This window comes from Tachyglossus aculeatus, chromosome 10 (assembly GCF_015852505.1).
Source record: "Tachyglossus aculeatus isolate mTacAcu1 chromosome 10, mTacAcu1.pri, whole genome shotgun sequence".
NCBI lineage: Eukaryota > Metazoa > Chordata > Mammalia > Monotremata > Tachyglossidae > Tachyglossus > Tachyglossus aculeatus.
The window spans coordinates 10651070-10669287 of record NC_052075.1 but is presented as its reverse complement, the minus strand read 5'-3'; the positions used below and the strand labels follow the sequence as shown (position 1 = coordinate 10669287).

The 18218-nt window shown below is 46.5% G+C and overlaps 1 protein-coding gene across 1 annotated transcript in view; it reads right to left on the bottom strand.

Annotated features, from left to right (window-relative positions):
- Window positions 1-11829, bottom strand: part of ZCCHC4 (zinc finger CCHC-type containing 4) — a 40181-nt gene extending 28352 nt beyond the window's left edge. The window contains 3 exon segments of the mRNA XM_038751944.1: window positions 5209-5291; window positions 9151-9269; window positions 11760-11829. Of these exon segments, the coding sequence (XP_038607872.1) occupies window positions 5209-5291; window positions 9151-9269; window positions 11760-11829 (272 nt within the window).
- Window positions 11830-18218: the final 6389 nt, after the last annotated feature.

Sequence of the window (18218 nt, the reverse complement as noted above, 5' to 3'; positions counted from 1 at the left end):
AGAGAGTGGTGGTCTGGCATATATGGAGGGGAGGGGACGGAGTTCCAGACCAGAGGGATGATGCGGGAAAGGGGTCGACGGAGAGATAAATGAGATCAGGGCATAGTGAGTAAGCTGGCGCTAGAGGAGTGGAGAGTGTGGGGCTGATTGAGTGCTTTAAATCCAATGGTAAGGAGTTTCTGTTTAATGTGGAGGTGGATGGACAGCCATCAGTTCTTGAGGAGTGGGGAGACATGAATGGAACATTTTAGTTAATAAATGATTTGTGCAGCACAGTGAAGTATAGATTGGAGTGGGGAGAGATGAGAAGCTGGGAAGTCAGCAAGGAGGCAGATGAAGTAGTCAAGGTGGGATACGATAAGTGCTTTGATCAGCATGGTAGCAGTTTGGATGGAGAGGAAAGGGAGGATTTTAGCAATGTCGTGAAGGTAGAACTGACAGGATTTGGTGAGAGACTGAATATATGGGTGGAATGAGAAAGACGAGTCAAAGACAATGCCAAGGGGATGGGTTTGTGAGGTAAGAAGGATAGATGTGTTGCCTATAGTGATGGGAAGGACGGGGAGGACAGGGTTTGGGTGGGAAGATAAGGAGTTCAGATTTGGACGTGTTTAATTTGAGGAGTTGGCGGAAAACCCAAGTAGGTATGTCTTGAAGATAGGAAGAAATGCGAGACTACAGGGAAGGAGAGAGTTCAGGGCTGGAGATGCAGATTTGGGAATCACCAGCACAGAGATGGTAATTGATGCCATGGGAGTGAATGAGTTCTCCAAGGGAGTGGGTGTAGCGGAAGAATAGAAGAGGACCTAGAACTGAGCCTTGAGGAATCCCTACTGTCAGAGGGCGGGAAGCAGAAAAGGAGCCAGCAAAAGAGACTGAGAAGCAGTGGTCAGAGAGATAGGAGAAGAACAAAGAGAGGACAGTGTCAGCGAATCCAAGGTTGGATACAGTTTCAAGAAGGGGTTGGTCTAGAGCATCAAAGGTAGCTAAAAGGTCTAGGAGGATTAGAATGGGGTAGAGACCATCAGATTTGGTGAGAAAGAAGGTCATTTGTTACCTTAGAGAGGGCTGCTTTTGTGGACTGAAGGGGGCAGAAGCCAGATAGGAGGGGCTCTAGGACAGAATCGGAGAAGACGAAGTGGAGACCGCGGGTGTAAACAACTCTCCAAAAAAGTTTGGGGGGAAATGGTAGGAGGGAGATGGGGTGATAACTGGAGGGAGCCGTAGGATCAAGGGAGGGGTTTTTTTAGGATGGGGAGATATAAGTGTGTTTGAGAGCAGTGGGGAAGAAGCCATTGGAAAGTGAACATTTGAAGACGGCAGTCAAGGACGGAAGAAGGGGGTGTTTTAAAAAGGAATGAAGGAATGGGGTCAGAAGCACAGGTGGAGGGGGTAGATTTAGAGGAGAAGACATGTGATTTCATCTTGAGTGACTGTAGGGAACATAGGGAGAGTCAAAGAGGGTGGAAGAGGAGAGGGGGATAGGAAAGGGGAGATTTTAGAGAGACCACGCCTGATGGTTTCAATTTTGTTGATGAAGTAGGTAGCCAAATCATTAGGGGAAAGAGATGGTCGGGGCAGAGGAACAGGAGGTTTGAGAAGGGAGTTAAATGTCTGAAACAACTGGAGGGGACAATGGGTATGGGAGTGAATTCAGAAGTCGGTGAAATGTTCTCTTTTACTTTCTCCCGGGTACTAAGGTTCACCTCAAGGCACCTTGGAAGCGACAGCTTTTAAGTCTCCTGAAGGTCTAAGATAAAAATAGGTTTATCTTGAAAATAGCACAAAAGTTCCTATTCATATGATAACAAATCTTTAGCTGCTCTTACTCAGGACAAAAGCAGAAATTTCTGCAATTTAAACCCCAACCACCGCAGTCAGTAGAAAGGGAGGAGGGAGGGAGCTAGCGTCTGGCTTTCTTCACCTCAGTTTAACCCCAGCCAAGGCCAGGGTAAGACAAGTAGCACCGTAGGCACCTCGTCTCAGACCCTGGCAGGGTGATCTCCTTCCTCAGCATGGAGGCTAAATTACGTTGACTATACTGGAGGCAGGGGACAACTGGGAAGGATTTGAAAAACAAGTTCTGCTCTGTCTGCTGCACGCATAGAGGACCCAGGATTGGTGGGGCGCGGCAACTGCTTTGCCCAGAGGACAATGACTTCCAATGATAATAATAATGAAAATAATATTAAGCACCTTTTTTAACGGCATTTGCTAAGTGCTTACTATATGCTAGGCACTGTACTAAGGGCTGGGGTAGATACAAGGTAATCAGGTTGGGCATAGTGTTCTACCTGGGGCTCACAGTCTTCATCCCCATTTTACAGATGAGGTAACTGAGGCCCAGAGAAGCTAAGTGACTTGCCCAAGGTCACACAGCAGAACAGTAGTAGCGGACCTGAGATCAGCCCCCAGGTCCTTCTGACCCCCAGGCCCGTGCTCTACTCACCAGGCCATGCTGCTTCTCTATTTACTATGTGCCAAACACTGTACTAAGCAATGAGGCAGATGCAAGACTCTGAGCCCACTGTTGGGTAGGGACCGTCTCTATATGTTGCCAACTTGGACTTCCCAAGCACTTAGTACAGTGCTCTGCACACAGTAAGCGCTCAATAAATAAGATTGAATGAATGAATGCAAGATAATCAGGCTGGACAAAGTCCTTGTCTCACATGGGGCTGGCAGTCTAAGGAGCACAGGTACTTAAATCCCCATTTTGAAGCTGAGGAAACTGAGGTCCAGAGAAGTGATGGGACTTGGCCACAGTGATGCAGCCGGAATTAGAACCCAGGCCTCCAATAACTCCTTGTGTCCACTCTTCAGGTTGGACGTAGTCCCTGTCTCACAGTCTAAGGCTGTCCACCACCTTGCCCCCTCCTACCACACCTCACTTCTTTCCTTCTACAGCCCAGCGTGCACCCTTCGCTCCTCTGCCGCTAACCTCCTCCCTTTGCCTCGTTCTCGCCTGTCCCGCCATCGACCCCCAGACCACGTCCTCCCCCTGGCCTAGAATGCCCTCTCCCTCTGCCCATCCGCCAAGCTAGCTCTCTTCCTCCCTTCAAAGCCTTACTGAGAGCTCACCTCCTCCAGGAGGCCTTCCCACACTGAGCCCCCTCCTTCCTCTCCCTCCCATTCCCCCCGCCCTACCTCCTTCCCCTCCCCACAGCACCTGCATATGTGTTTGCACAGATTTATTACTCTATTTTACTTGTACATATTTACTATTCTATTTATTTTATTTTATTGATATGTTTTGTTATCCGTTTCCCCCTTCTAGACTGTGAGCCCACTGTTGGGAAGCGACCGTCTCTATATGTTGCCAACTTGTACTTCCCAAGGCTTAGTACAGTGCTCTGCACACAATAAGTGCTCAATAAATACGATTGAATGAATGAACTTGACAAATACCATTAAAAAAAAAACCAACTGATTTCCTCTAATGGAAGTTTAGAATACTACACATTCCTAGTCAGTAGAGAGTCAGTAGTGTGTAGTGTGAGCCCACTCTTTTAGACTGTGAGCCCACTGTTGGGTAGGGACTGTCTCTATATGTTGCCAATTTGTACTTCCCAAGCGCTTAGTACAGTGCTCTGCACATAGTAAGCGCTCAATAAATACGATTGATGATGATACTAAAGGACATAAGAGGATGTTGGATCCTCGCTCGCCTTTTTCTAAATTCCACGTTATCCAGCTTAACAAAACTTTATAGGGTTCTCCCTTCCAGGACCTATAGTTCTTCAGCAGATACTCAACCATTAAATTAAACAAATTATTTAGTCCAATCTCAAAATTGCTAGCTACTCTTCGTCACGGCCTAGCAGCACTGTCTAGTGGAAAGAGCACGGGTCTGAGGACCTGGATTCTAATTCCGGCTCTGCCAGCTGCCTACTGTGTGACACTGGGCGAGTCACTTCACTTCTCTGAGCCTCAGTTACCTCATCTGAAAAATGGGGATTAAATCCTCCTCCTTCCAATTTAGACTGTGAGACAGGGACTACGTCCAACCTGATAAGCCTGTATTTGCCCCAGAGGTTAGAGCAGTGTTTGACTCATAGAAAACGCTTAACATAATACCACAAAAAATTATAGGCCTTGAAAAAACATGAATCAAGACTATGGATTCATTTTTCCTGATTGGTAGCAAACGGGTTTTAGCTTACTTCATCAGGAAATGTCATTCGTTGTTCTTAATGGTGCCAAGTTTAGGGTGCTTCGCTTGGAAGGTATGAAAAAGGGTAAAGTTTTTTCCTCAGTGAGACGATAATCGTTCAACCTAAGTTTTTAAATCTAAAATAATTAGATGCAGAGATTGAAAATGTTGGTAGGAACAATGTGAAGATATGAGAGCCTGCCGATTACTCAGTTTTGTGCCTTAGTCCCATTTGCTACATATAACTAGTGAAAAAGCATTTTGACTGCTCAGCGCAGCAGGCTCACAAATTGCAGGCTAGCATTTTGAAATGTCATTTTTATTGATCTCCGTTTGATGTTCCATTTGCCTTTTCTAGAGTAGACAAATTATGTTTGTGGCATTTCCCTAATAGCAGACTTCGTAAATCTGAATTAAAATGAGCACTGAAATAACACAACCAAAGGAAATATCAACTAGAGCAATATGGAGGCACAGAAATTAATGCTGATTTTAGCATTCAAATATGTTTTCTAAAGGACTCTAGGGCCCATGGGAAGGAAAGGGTCATCACGTTTCGGCCCAGATTTTGGAAGAGTATCTAATGGGAAAACAACCACTGGATTCTAAGCCTTTAGGACAGCAAATATTTTGTTTTAGTGAGAGGCAAAAGCTTTCTGCAAATTTCCAAGCTGTACTCCCAAGTTCCGTGAAGACAATAAGCAGGGAAAAAAAAAATTACATTTAAAGGCAAACAGTACAACAGTTTGTACATACAGGAATTAATTTCTTCTCACTCTGGGAAGCATTTTATTAGCTTCCTCTCTAGACTGTAAGCTCATTGTAGGTGGGGAATGGGTCTATTTATTGTTGCATGTACTCTCCCAATCGCTTAGTCCAGTACTCTGCACACCATAAGCGCTCAGTGAATACAACTGAATGAATGAAAAGCTCGTACTATTTTTCAAACCAAATCACACCCATTTTCCTCCTTCCCAAACATATCCATTAGCCATATGTTCATCGAGGGGCAGTGAGAATTATCAGGATGTGCAAAGTAATAATAGGCTGAGCACCTTTCCACATACTGCACGTGAGACAGAGGAGGTTGGCAACTGCGGTTGTAAGCTTCTCGGGCAGCAAGTCTTGCTTTTGACAACTGAAAAAAGAAGCAGAGGCCACGTAAACGCACATTCTCAAAGAGGTATTGAAAAGAAAAAAACCCATTAAAACGGAAATGTAAAAGCTCAGTTAGTTGACACGCTTTCCCCAGAAAATCACTTCAGAGAACTGTGATGCCGCAAGAGAATTCAAAACTGATTTCTGGGTGGTTTCTGCTTTCCAGCAATTTTAAGTCCCGAGACTGGTGCTTTTCAGAAGATCTTGACAAGGGCAACGGGACAGATCACTCGTTCCAACAATGCTTTAAAAAACAACTCAAAAATGTTCAGAAACATTTAGCTGCCTCCTCCAGATCCCTGATTTGTTTGATTTGGTGCTTCTGAGCCCCTACATTTTCACATTCAAATTGTATCACCTTTTAATATCATTTAATAATAATAATGGCATACATTAAGCGCTTACTATGTGCAAAGCACTGTTCCAGCGTTTAACAGCTTATTATACTCTATCTGTTCCTTCTCCCTACCCGTACTTCATTTTAGTGCCTGTCTCTCAAACTACACTGTTAGATTCGTGAGCACAGGGATCGTATCCCCCTACAAGCTCTACCGTATTCTCCCAAGAGCTTAGTAGGGACAGTGCTCTGCCCGGAGTAACCGCTCAATAAATACCACTGATTCCCAATTTCACTGACGAATATTTGTAGCAACTCTGCCCAAGACCAAATCAATCAATCGATGGTATTTATTGAGTGTTTACTGGGTGCAACAAAGGAAAAAACACCCCAACTGTAACTCTATCTTACTGCACTTATAGGGCTGTACGAGACAACTAGGAAATAATTGAAAAACACATTTAGCCTGACCTTCAGCAGTGCTTTCCCTTATTTTTGACTTGTTTTATTGGCTTTTGAAGGCACATCTCCTCTAAGTGGCCTTCCTTCCCTGACTAAGCTCTCCATTCCTCTTCTCCCACTCCCTTCCACGTTACCCTGACTTGCTCCCTTTACTCTGCCCAACCCCACAACATTTATGTACATATCTGTAATTTATTTATTTATCCTAATGTCAGCCTCTCCCTCAGGACTGTAAGTTCGATGCGGGCAGGGAACGTGTCTGTTTATTGGTATACTGTCCTCTCCCAAGCGCTTAGTACAGTGTTCTGAACACAGTAAGCACTCAATAAATACGACTATCACCTACCCCAGATCTCAGGATGGTGAGGAAGGCTAATCTTCAGGGCAGAGGTTCACCAAAGGGGAGTGAGGAGGAAGAAACAGGGGACTGGACTGAAATGGATCTTAGCCCAGGGACTTTTTTACACAGGTTTCCAGGGTGCGAAAGTCCTTACTCTGTTCAAAAGTACCTACCAAAGCTAATTTCTTTTAACACATTTACCTAACGTTGGTACTCAAAGATTCCCCTTCCATTATTGCAGGCAGAGATTTAAAGAGCTGCTTTTTTCTTTTAAACCAGTTTTATCTTTTTAATGGATACGGCAAAAGGAAGAAAAAGGACAGATCTCAGACTACTAAAAGCACCGAGCATGACAGACTAAAAGACATGTCGGGAAGGAGCGTGGCCTAGAGGATAGAACGTGGGCCTGGGGTCCTAATCCAGCAATGCCACTTGTCTGCTGTGTGATTTGGGGCAAGTCACTTACCTTCTCTGTCTTCAGTTCCCTCAACTTCAAAACAGGGATTCAAAACCCGTTCTCCCTCCTACTTCATCATCATCAATCGTATTTATTGAGCGCTTACTGTGTGCAGAGCACTGTACTAAGCACTTGGGAAGTACAAATTGGCAACATACAGAGACAGTCCCTACCCAACAGTGGGCTCACAGTCTAAAACAACGAAGTTTTAGAAACAACAGTCTACTTAAACAATGAACCCCCTTATGGGACAGGGACTGTATCCAGCCTAATTAACTTTTATCTCCCCTCATGCTCAGAACAGTGCTTGACACACAGTAAGCACTGAACAAATACCATTAACAAAAACAACAACAACAACAAAATAAATAATTCTCCTCAATCCCAGGGCACTTTTCGTTGATTTCCAAATACTGATTTTCCTCACGATTAGGGATTTTGAGTATTTTTGGTTGGAGGATAATTGTTGACTGAAATTAGTCTTGAAAATGGTTGGCAACAATTAGAAATGGATCATTATGCTTCCCTATTTATTGGGGGTAAAGAGGAATCCAGAGCACTATGTCTCTGTAGTTCACATTAAGCAGTTTTTAGTTATTCGATTCACCCAGTAATTCTGAGATAACAGTGCCAAGAAGATGTGGACTGGGCAGGCACCCCGTGAAAATTGTTTGGGTTTGACTTAGGACAATGGAGAACGGAGGAAACTAGTGAAGGATCAGCTGCAAAATGCCGGGGTCACCCACTGCTGGCCTGAGCCACGGACTTTGGTTCTCGGCTGATTTTTTTATCGGTGGAAGCTCCTCTCAAACTAGAGTTCGTTTCACTCCTCTCAAAGGTTCATTTGTTAAGTGCTTACTATGTGCCAAACACTGTGCTAAGTTACCAAACGCCCCAGACAACCACAGCATAATCCTCCGACCAAATATGATGACAATAACGGTGGTATCTGTTAAGCGCTTACTATGTACCAAGCACTGTTCTAAGCACTGGGGGCGATTCTGCGGCACTCACGGTCTTAATCTCAATTTTATAGATCAATCAATCAATCAATCGTATTTATTGAGCGCTTACTGTGTGCAGGGCACTGTACTAAGAGCTTGGTAAGTACAAGTTGGCAACATATACAGACGGTCCCTACCCAACAGTGGGCTCACAGTCTAAAAGGGGCAGACAGAGAACCAAACCAAATATACTAACAAAATAAAATTAATAGAATAGATATGTACAAGTAAAATTAATAGAGTAATAAATATATACAAATATGTACAGATAACAGGCACAGAGAAGTTAAGTGACTTGCCGAAAGTCCCACAGCTGACAAGTGGCGGAGAACCCATGATCTCTGACTCATTCAATCATATTTATTGAGCACTTACTGTGTGCAGAGCACTGTGCTAAGCGCTCGGGACTCCCAAGCCTGGGCTCTTTCCACTAAGGCACATTGCTTCTTAAAAGTGGCAGCAATCAATCAATCAATTAATCGTATTTATTGAGCGCTTACTGTGTGCAGAGCACTGTACTAAGCGCTTGGGAAGTCCAAGTTGGCAACATATAGAGACAGTCCCTACCCAACAGTGGGCTCACAGTCAAAAGTAGCAGCGTGGCTCAGTGGAAAGAGCACGGGCTTTGGAGTCAGAGGTCATGGGTTCGAATCCTGACTCCACCACGTCTGCTGTGTGATCTTGGGCAAGTCACTTAACTTCTCTGGGCCTCAGTTACCTCATCTCTAAAATGGGGATTAAGACTGTGAGCCCCACATGGGACAACCTGATCACCCTGTATCCTCCCCAGCACTTAGAACAGTGCTTTGCACATAGTAAGCGCTTAACAAATGCCAATTATTATTATTAGAAGGGGGAGACAGGGAACAAAACAAAACATATTAACAAAATAAAATAAATAGAATCGATATGTACAAGTAATAGCAGTGGGGCCTAGTGGATAGATCATGGGCCTGGTAGCAGAAGGACCTGGGTTCAAATCCCAGCTCCGCTGCGAGTCTGCTGTGTGACCTGGGGCAGGTCACTTCACTTCTCTGTCCCTCAGTTCCCTCGTCTGTAAAATGGATTGAGACCGGGAGCCACTATGTGGGCCAGGGGCAGTGTCCAACCCAATTTCCTTGGATCCACCCCAGAGCTCAGCACAGTGTTTGGCACACAGTAAGCACTTAACAAATGCCACGATTATTATTATTATTACAGGGAAAAACGGAAAGCCGTCATATGAAAACACTGACATACCTTTTCATCTTCCCACTGAAAAAAATGGCAGTCTTTCCTATCCCGACAGGCTGAGCACGCGTAAAATCTTCTTGCGGCTTCTTCTCCTTGATTCCCCTTGACGAACAGGAGAGTGGGGCCTGGAGAGGAAAAACAGGAACGGTGATCATCGGGGCCGGGTCTCTCCGCTTGGTCTGCGAGTCCTCGCCGCCCTGAGATATTTAAAGTTTTGCTTTCCAGCTTCTAAGGCCGTGAAGCTGGTTGTGTGGTGTTTCCTGGAACCATCAATCAGTGGCATCTATTAAGTGCTTCTTGTGTGCAAACCACTGGACTGAGCACTCGGGAGGGGACTGGGGAAGGACTGAGAAGCAGGGTGGCTTAGTGGCAATAATAATAATAATAATGGCATTTATTAAGCACTTACTATGTGCAAAGCACTGTTCTAAGCGCTAAAGAGCCTGGGCTTGGAAGTCGGAGGTTGCGGGTTCTAATCCCAGTTCGGCCACCTGTCAGCTGTGGGACTTTGGAGGCCTTCCCAGACTGAGCCCCTTCCTTCCTCTCCCCCTCGTCCCCCTCTCCATCCCCCCCATCTTCCCTCCTTCCCTTCCCCACAGCACCTGTATATATGTATATATGTTTGTACATATTTTTTTTACTCTATTTATTTATTTATTTTATTTGTACATATCTATTCTATTTATTTTATTTTGTTACTATGTTTGGTTTTGTTCTCTGTCTCCCCCTTTTAGACTGTGAGCCCACTGTTGGGTAGGGACTGTCTCTTTATGTTGCCAATTTGTACTTCCCAAGCGCTTAGTACAGTGCTCTGCACATAGTAAGCACTCAATAAATACGATTGATGATGATGATGAAGTCACTTCACTTCTCTGGGCCTCCGTTACCTCATCTGGAAAATGGGGGTCAAGACTGTGAGCCCCAGGTGGGATGACCTGATACCCTTGAACCTGGGATAGCCCGGTGCTTAGAACAGTGCTTGGCACATAGTAAGTGCTTAACGAATTCCATCATCGTTATTATTATGACGGAATAGAGTTGGCAGGCAAGTTCTCTGCTCTCTAGGAGCTAACAGCCTAGGGTTTCTGGGGTTCAATTCCACTCCACCACTTGTCTGCTGTGTGACTTTGGGGAAGTTGTTTCACTTCTCTGTGCCTCAGTTACCTCCTCTGCAAAATGGGAATTAAGACTGTGAGCCCCATGTGGGACAGGGACTGTGCCCAACTTGATTAGCTTGTAATAATAATAATAAGAAGAAGAAGAAAGGCATTTGTTAAGCGCTTACCTTGTGCAAAGCACTGTTCTAAGCACTGGGTGATCAGATTGTCCCACATGGGGCTCACAGTGCTTAGAGAAGCAGCGTGGCTCAGTGGAAAGAGCACGGGCTTTGGAGTCAGAGGTCAGGGGTTCAAATCCCTACTCCGCCAACTGACAACTGTGTGACTTGGGTCAAGTCACTTCACTTCTCTGTGTCTCAGTTCCCTCATCTGCAAAATGGGGATTAGGACCGTGAACCCCCTGTGTGACAACCTGATCGCCTTGTAACCTCCCCAGCGCTTGGAACAGTGCTTTGCACATAGCAAGCGCTTAATAAATGCCATCATTAGTATTATTAATCCCCACTTTACAGATGAGGTCACTGAGGCCCAGAGAAGTTGTGATTCGCCCAAGGTCACACAGCATTCATTCATTCAATCGTATTTATTGAGCGCTTACTGTGTGCAGAGCACTGTACTAAGCACTTGGGAAGTACAAGTTGGCAACATATAGAGATGGTCCCTACCCAACAGCGGGCTCACAGTCTAGAAGGGGGAGAAAGAGAACAAAACAAAACATATTAACAGAATAAAATAAATAGAATAAATATGTGCAAGTAAAATAGAGTAATAAATACATACAAACATGTATACATATATATACAGGTGCTGTGGGGAAGGGAAGGAGGTAAGGTGGGGGGGATGGAGGGGGGAGGAGGGGGAGAGGAAGGAGGGGGCTCAGACATCAATCAATCAATCGTATTTATTGAGCGCTTACTGTGTGCAGAGCACCGTATTAAGCGCTTGGGAAGTCCAAGTTGGCAACATCTAGAGACAGTCCCTACCCAACAGTGGGCTCCCAGTCTAAAAGGGGGAGACAGAGAACAAAACCAAACATACTAACAAAATAAAATAAATAGAATAGATATGTACAAGATAGAGTAATAAATATGTACAAACATATATACATATATAGAGGTGCTGTGGGGAAGGCCAAGATTAGAACCCATGACCTCTGACTCCCAAGCCCGGGCTCTTTCCACTGAGTCACGCTGCTAATAATAATAATAATAATAATAGCATTTGTTAAGCGCTTCCTGTGTATGAGGCACTGTACTAAGGGCTGGGGTGGGTCCAAGTCACTTCACGTCTCTGTGCCTCAGTTCCCTCACCCGTCAAATGGGGATGAAGACTGTAAGCCCCATGTGGGACAACCTGATTACCTTGTATCCCCCTCCCGGTGCTTAGAACAGTGCTTGGCACATAGTAAGCGCTTCACAAATATTATTATTATTGTTATTATCCTGTCCCTGTCCCAGGTGGGACTCCCAGGGCCTGCCCCCCTGGGGCCCCACGCACCGTGCGGACAGTGGGGCGCGGGGACCCCGGGATCCTGGGACACCCGCAGGCCGGGCGGGGCCGGGGCCATGGCGGGGGGGGGGGGGGGGGGGAGGAGGAAGGGGAGGAAGGGGGGGAGGAGGGGGAGGAGGAAGGGGAGGAAGGGGGGGAGGAGGAGGAGGGGGAAGAGGAGGAGGAAGGGGAGGAGGGGGGGAGGGGGGAGGGGGAGGAGGAGGAGGAGGAGAAGGAGGAGGAGGAGGAGAAGGAGGAGGAGGGGGAGGAGGAGGAGGAGGAGGGGGAGAGGAGGAGGAGGAGGAGAAGGAGGAGGAAAAGAAGGAGGAGGAAAAGGAGGAAGAGGAAGAGGAGAAGGAGGAGGAAGAGGAGGAGGGGGAGAAGAGGAGGAGGAAGAGGAGGAGGAGGAGAAGAGGGGGAGAAGAGGAGGCGGAGAAGGAGGAGGAGGAGAAGGAGGAGGAAAAGAAGGAGGAGGAGGAAGAGGAAGAGGAGGAGGAGAAAGAGGAGAAGGAGGAGGAAGAGGAAGAGGAGGAGAAAGAGGAGAAGGAGGAAGAAGAGGAAGAGGAAGAGGAAGAGGAGGAGGAGGAGGAGGAGAAGGAGGGGGAGAAGAGGAGGAGGAAGAGGAGGAGAAGGAGGAAGAGGAGAAGGAGGAAGAGGAGGAGGGGAAGGAGAAGGAGGAAGAGGAGGAGGGGAAGGAGGGGGAGAAGAGGAAGAGGAGGAGGAGGAAGAGGAGAAGGAGAAGGAGGAAGAGGAGGAGGAGAAGGAGGAAGAGGAGGAGGAGGAGGGGAAGGAGGGGGAGAAGAGGAGGAGAAGGAGGAAGAGGAGAAGGAGGAGGAAGAGGAGGAGGAGGAGGAGGAGGAGGAAGAGCAGCAGGAGGAGGAGAAGGTGGTGAAGGAGGAGGAGGAGAAGGTGGTGAAGAAGGAGGAGGAGGAGGAGGAAGAAGAAGAGGAGGAGGGGGAGCGGCGGCAGGAAGCAGACGGGACAGGACAGGCAGGCCAAGCCAGGGAGGCCAGGCCAAGTTCCGTCGGCCGCCCGCCACCGGCCCGAAAGCCTCCGCGCGACCAACGAGTCGCGCCCGGCCCGCCTCCTCTCCCCCGCCTCCGCACCCCGACGCCCGCCGCCGCCCACAGCGCCCCCGCCTGGACGGGGTGGGGCACCGCAACCTCCGCCTCCTTACCCTTGCGTGGCCCATTAAGCGCTTACTATCAATCAATCAATCAATCAATCAATCAATCAATCGTATTTATTGAGCGCTTACTGTGTGCAGAGCACTGGACTAAGCGCTTGGGAAGTCCAAGTTGGCAACATATAGAGACGGTCCCTACCCAACAGTGGGCTCACAGAAGCACTGTTCTAAGCACTGGGGTGGTTACATGGTGATCAGGTTGTCCCATGGGGGGCTCACAGTCTTCATCCCCATTTTACAGATGAGACAACTGAGGCCCAGAGAAGTGAAGTGACTTGCCCAAAGTCACACAGCTGACAACCGGCGGAGCTAAGATTTGAACCCGTGACCTCTGACTCCAAAGCCCGGGCTCTTTCCACTGAGCCATGCTGCTTCTCTATAATAATTTTGGTATTTTTAAAATAATGATAATGATGATTCATTCATTCAATCGTATTTATTGAGCGCTTACTGTGTGCAGAGCACTGTACTAAGCGCTTGGGAAATACAAGTCGGCACCGTATAGAGACGGTCCCTACCCAACAACAGGCTCACAGTCTAGAAGGGGGAGACAGACAACAAAACAGAACATGTAGACAGGGGTCAAAATAGTCAGAACAAATAGAATGGCATTTGTTAAGCGCTTACTACGTGCAGAGCGCTGTTCTAAGCGCTGGGGTGGGGGGAGATACAAGGTGATCAAGTTGTCCCACGTGGGGCTCACGGTCTTCATTCCCATTTTATATATGAATATACCTGTATATATGTATATATGTTTGTACATATGTATTACTCTAGTTATTTATTTTACTTGTACATATTTATTCTATTTATTTGATTTTCTTAATATGTTTTGTTTTGCTGTCCGTCTCCCCCTTCTAGACTGTGAGCCCGCTGTTAGGTAGGGACCGTCTCTAGACGTTGCTAACTTGTACTTCCCAAGCGCTTAGTACAGTGCTCTGCAGACAGTAAGCACTCAATAAAGACGATTGAATGAATGAATGAATTTTACAGACGAGGGACCGTCTCTATATGTTGCTAACTTGTACTTCCCAAGCGCTTTGTACAGTGCTCTGCGCACAGTAAGCGCTCAATAAAGACGATTGAATGAATGAATGAATTTTACAAATGAGATAACTGAGGCTCAGAGAAGTTAAGTGACTTGCCCAAGGTCACACAGCATACATGTGGTGGAGTCGGGATTCGAACCCATGATCTCTGGCTCCAAATCCCGGGTTCTTTCCACTGAGCCACGCTGCTTTGTTAAGCACTTACTATGTGCAAAGCACTGTTCTAAGCACTGGGGAGGTTACGAGGCGATCAGGTTGTCCCATGGCGGGGCTCACAGTCTTCATCCCCATTTTTACAGATGAGGGAACTGAGGCACAGAGAAGTGAAGTGACTTGCCCAAAGGCGTTCATTCATTCATTCAGTCGCATTTATTGAGCGCTTACTGTGTGCAGAGCACTGTACTAAGCGCTTGGGAAGTACAAGTTGGCAACATCTAGAGACGGTCCCTACCCAACAATGGGCTCACAGTCTAGAAGGGGGAGACAGACAACAAAACAAAACTTATTAACAAAATAAAATAGAATAGTAAATATGTACAATTAAAATAGAGTAATAAATCTGTACAAACATATATACAGGTGCTGTGGCGAGGGGAAAGGAGGTAGAGCGGGGGGACGGGGAGGGGGAGAGGAACGAGGGGGCTCAGTCTGGGAAGGCCTCCTGGAGGAGGTGAGCTCTCAGCAGGGATTTGAAGGGATTCATTCAATCGTATTTATTGAGCGCTTACTGTGTGCAGAGCACTGTACTAAGTGCTTGGCAAGGCCAAGTCGGCAACATATAAAGACGGTCCCGACCCAACAACGGGCTCACAGTCTCGAAGGGGGAGACAGACGACAAAACAAAACGTGGAGACTGGTGTCAGGTGTATTTCTTGTGTGCTTACTAATAATGGTGGTATTTGTTAAGCGCTTACTATGTGCAAAGCACTGTTCTAAGCGCTGGGAGGTTACAAGGTGGTCAGGTTGTCCCACGTGGAGCTCACAGTCTTCATCCCCATTTTACAGATGAGGTCACCTTGGCCCAGAGAATAATAATAGTAATGATAATGGTATTTGTTAAGCACTTACTAGTCAGAGGACAAGAGTCAGACGACAAAACAAAATGTGGAGACTGGTGTCAGGTGTATTTCTTGCGCGTTTACTAATAATGATGGTATTTGTTAAGCACTCACTATGTGCAAAGCACTGTTCTAAGCGCTGGGAGGTTACAGGGTGGTCAGGTTGTCCCACGTGGAGCTCACAGTCTTCATCCCCATTTTACAGATGAGGTCACCTTGGCCCAGAGAATAATAATAGTAATGATAATGGTATTTGTTAAGCACTTGCTATGTGCAAAACACTGTTCTAAGCGCTGGAAAGTGAAGTGACTTGCCCAAAGTCACACAGCTCATAAGTGGCGGGGCCGGGATTAGAACCCACAACCTCTGACTCCCAAGCCCAGGCTCTTTCCACTGAGCCACGCTGCTTCTCTATAATGATGGTATTTGTTAAGTGCTTACTATGTGCAAAGCATTGTTCTAAGCAATGGGCGGTATACAAGGTGATCACGTTGTCCCACGTGGGGCTCACAGTTTTAATCCCCATTTTACAGATGAGGTCACTGAGGCCCAGAGAAGTGAAGTGACTTGCCCAACATCACACAGGAGACAAGTGGCGGAGTCAGGATTAGAACCCACGACCTCTGACTGCCAAGCCCAGGCTCTTTCCACTGAGCCACGCTGCTTCTCTATAGTGATGGTATTTGTTAAGCGCTTACTATGTGCAAAGCACTGTTCTAAGCCCTGGGGGGATATAAGGTAATCAGGTTAATAATAATGGTATTTGTTAAGCACTTACTATGTGCAAAGCACTGTTCTAAGCACTGGGGAGTTACAAGGTGATCAGTTTGTCCCACGTGGGGCTCACAGTCTTCATCCCCATTTTACAGATGAGGTAACTGGGGCCCAGAGAAGTTAAGGGACTTGCCCAAAGTCACACAGCTGACAATTGGTGGAGCCAGGATTTGAACTCATGACCTCTGACTCCAAAGCCCGGGCTCTTTCCGCTGAGCCACGCTGCTTCTCTGAAGCTTCAGCTCTGAAGCTGAAGCTTGGTTGTCCCACGTGGGGCTCCACCAACTTAATAATAATAATAATAATAATAATAATAATGGCATTTATTAAGCACTTACTATGTGCAAAGCTCTGTTCTAAGCGCTGGGGGGATACAAGGTGATCAGGTTGTCCCACGTGGGGCTCACAGTCTTAATCCCCATTTTACAGATGAGGTAACTGAGGCCCAGAGAAGTTAAGTGACTTGCCCAAGGTCACACAGCTTACTCCCATGAGGAAGCTGGGGAGGTTCATTCATTCATTCAATCGTATTTCTTGAGCCCTTACTGTGTTCAGAGCACTGTACTAAGCACTATTGACACCTGTCTATTTGTTTTGTTGTCTGTCTCCCCCTTCTAGCCTGTGAGCCCGCTGTTGGGTAGGGACCGTCTCTATCTGTTGCCCACTTGGACTTCCCAAGCGCTTAGTCCAGTGCTCTGCACACAGTAAGCGCTCAATAAATACGATTGAATGAATGAATGAATGAACGAATGAATGAATGAATGAATGAACGAATAAATGAATGAATGAAGAGTAAAGGGAGGGAGAGCTGAGGATGAGGGGGCTTAGTCTGGGACCCAAACCCCTGCCGTCCCGTCTCTCCAGCTCCAAATCAATCAATCAATCAATCATATTTATTGAGCGCTTACTGTGTGCAGAGCACTGTACTACTACTACTAATAATAATGATGGCATTTGTTAAGCGCTTACTATGTGCAAAGCACTATTCTAAGCGCTGGGGAGGTTACAAGGTGATCAGGTTGTCCCACGTGGGGCTCACAGTCTTAATCCCCGTTTTACAGATGAGGGAACTGAGGCTCAGAGAAGTTAAGTGACTTGACCAAGGTCACACAGCAGACATGTGGCAGAGGCGGAATTTGAACCCATGGCCTCTGACTCCAAAGCCCGGGCTCTTTCCACTGAGCCACGCTACTAAGCACTTGGGAAGTACAAGTTGGCAACATATAGAGACAGTCAATCAATCAATCAATCAATCGTATTTATCGAGCGCTTACTGTGTGCAGAGCACTGGACTAAGCGCTTGGGAAGTACAAGTTGGAAACATATAGAGACAGTCAATCAATCAATCAATCAATCGTATTTATTGAGCGCTTACTGCGTGCAGAGCACTGTACTAAGCGCTTGGGAAGTACAAGTTGGCAACATATAGAGACAGTCCCTACCCAACAGTAGGCTCACAGTCTAAAAGGGGGAGACAGACGTCTTCAGAGGTTCCTCCGAAGGCCAGGAACCTCATTCATTCAGTCATCAATCAATCAATCAATCAATCAGTCAATCAATCAATCGTATTTATTGAGCACTTACTGTGTGCAGAGCCTTGTACTAAGCACTTGGGAGAGAGCACTTGGGAGAGAAGCAGCATGGTTCAGTGGAAGGAACCTGGGCTTTGGAGTCAGAGATCATGGGTTCAAATCCCATGTCTGCCAATTGTCAGCTGTGTGACTTTGGGCAAGTCACTCAACTTCTCTGTGCCTCAGTTACCTCAACTGTAAAATGGGGATTAATACTGTGAGTTCTACATGGGACAACCTGATCACCTTGTAACCTCCCCAGTGCCTAGAACAGTGCTTTGCACATAGTAAGCACTTAATAAATTCCATCATTATTATTATTATTATTACCATATAATAATGGCTTAGTGAAAAAGAACCCAGGCTTTGGAGTCAGAGGTCATGGGTTCAAATCCCAGCTCCGCCACTTGTCCGCTGTGTGACTTTGGGCATGCCACTTAACTCCTCTGTGCCTCAGTTCCCTCATCTGGAAAATGGGGATGAAGACTGTGAGCCCCAAGTGGGACAACCTGATCAATCAATCGTATTTATTGAGCGCTTACTATGTGCAGAGCACTGTACTAAGCGCTTGGGAAGTACAAATTGGCAACACATAGAGACAGTCCCTACCCACCAGTGGGCTCACAGTCTAAAAGGGGGAGACAGAGAACAGAACCAAACATACCAACAAAATAAAATAAATAGGAAAGAAATGTACAAGTAAAATAAATAGAGTAATAAATATGTACAACCATATATCCATATATACAGGTGCTGTGGGGAAGGGAAGGAGGTAAGATGGGGGGATGGAGAGGGGGACGAGGGGGAGAGGAACGAAGGGGCTCAGTCTG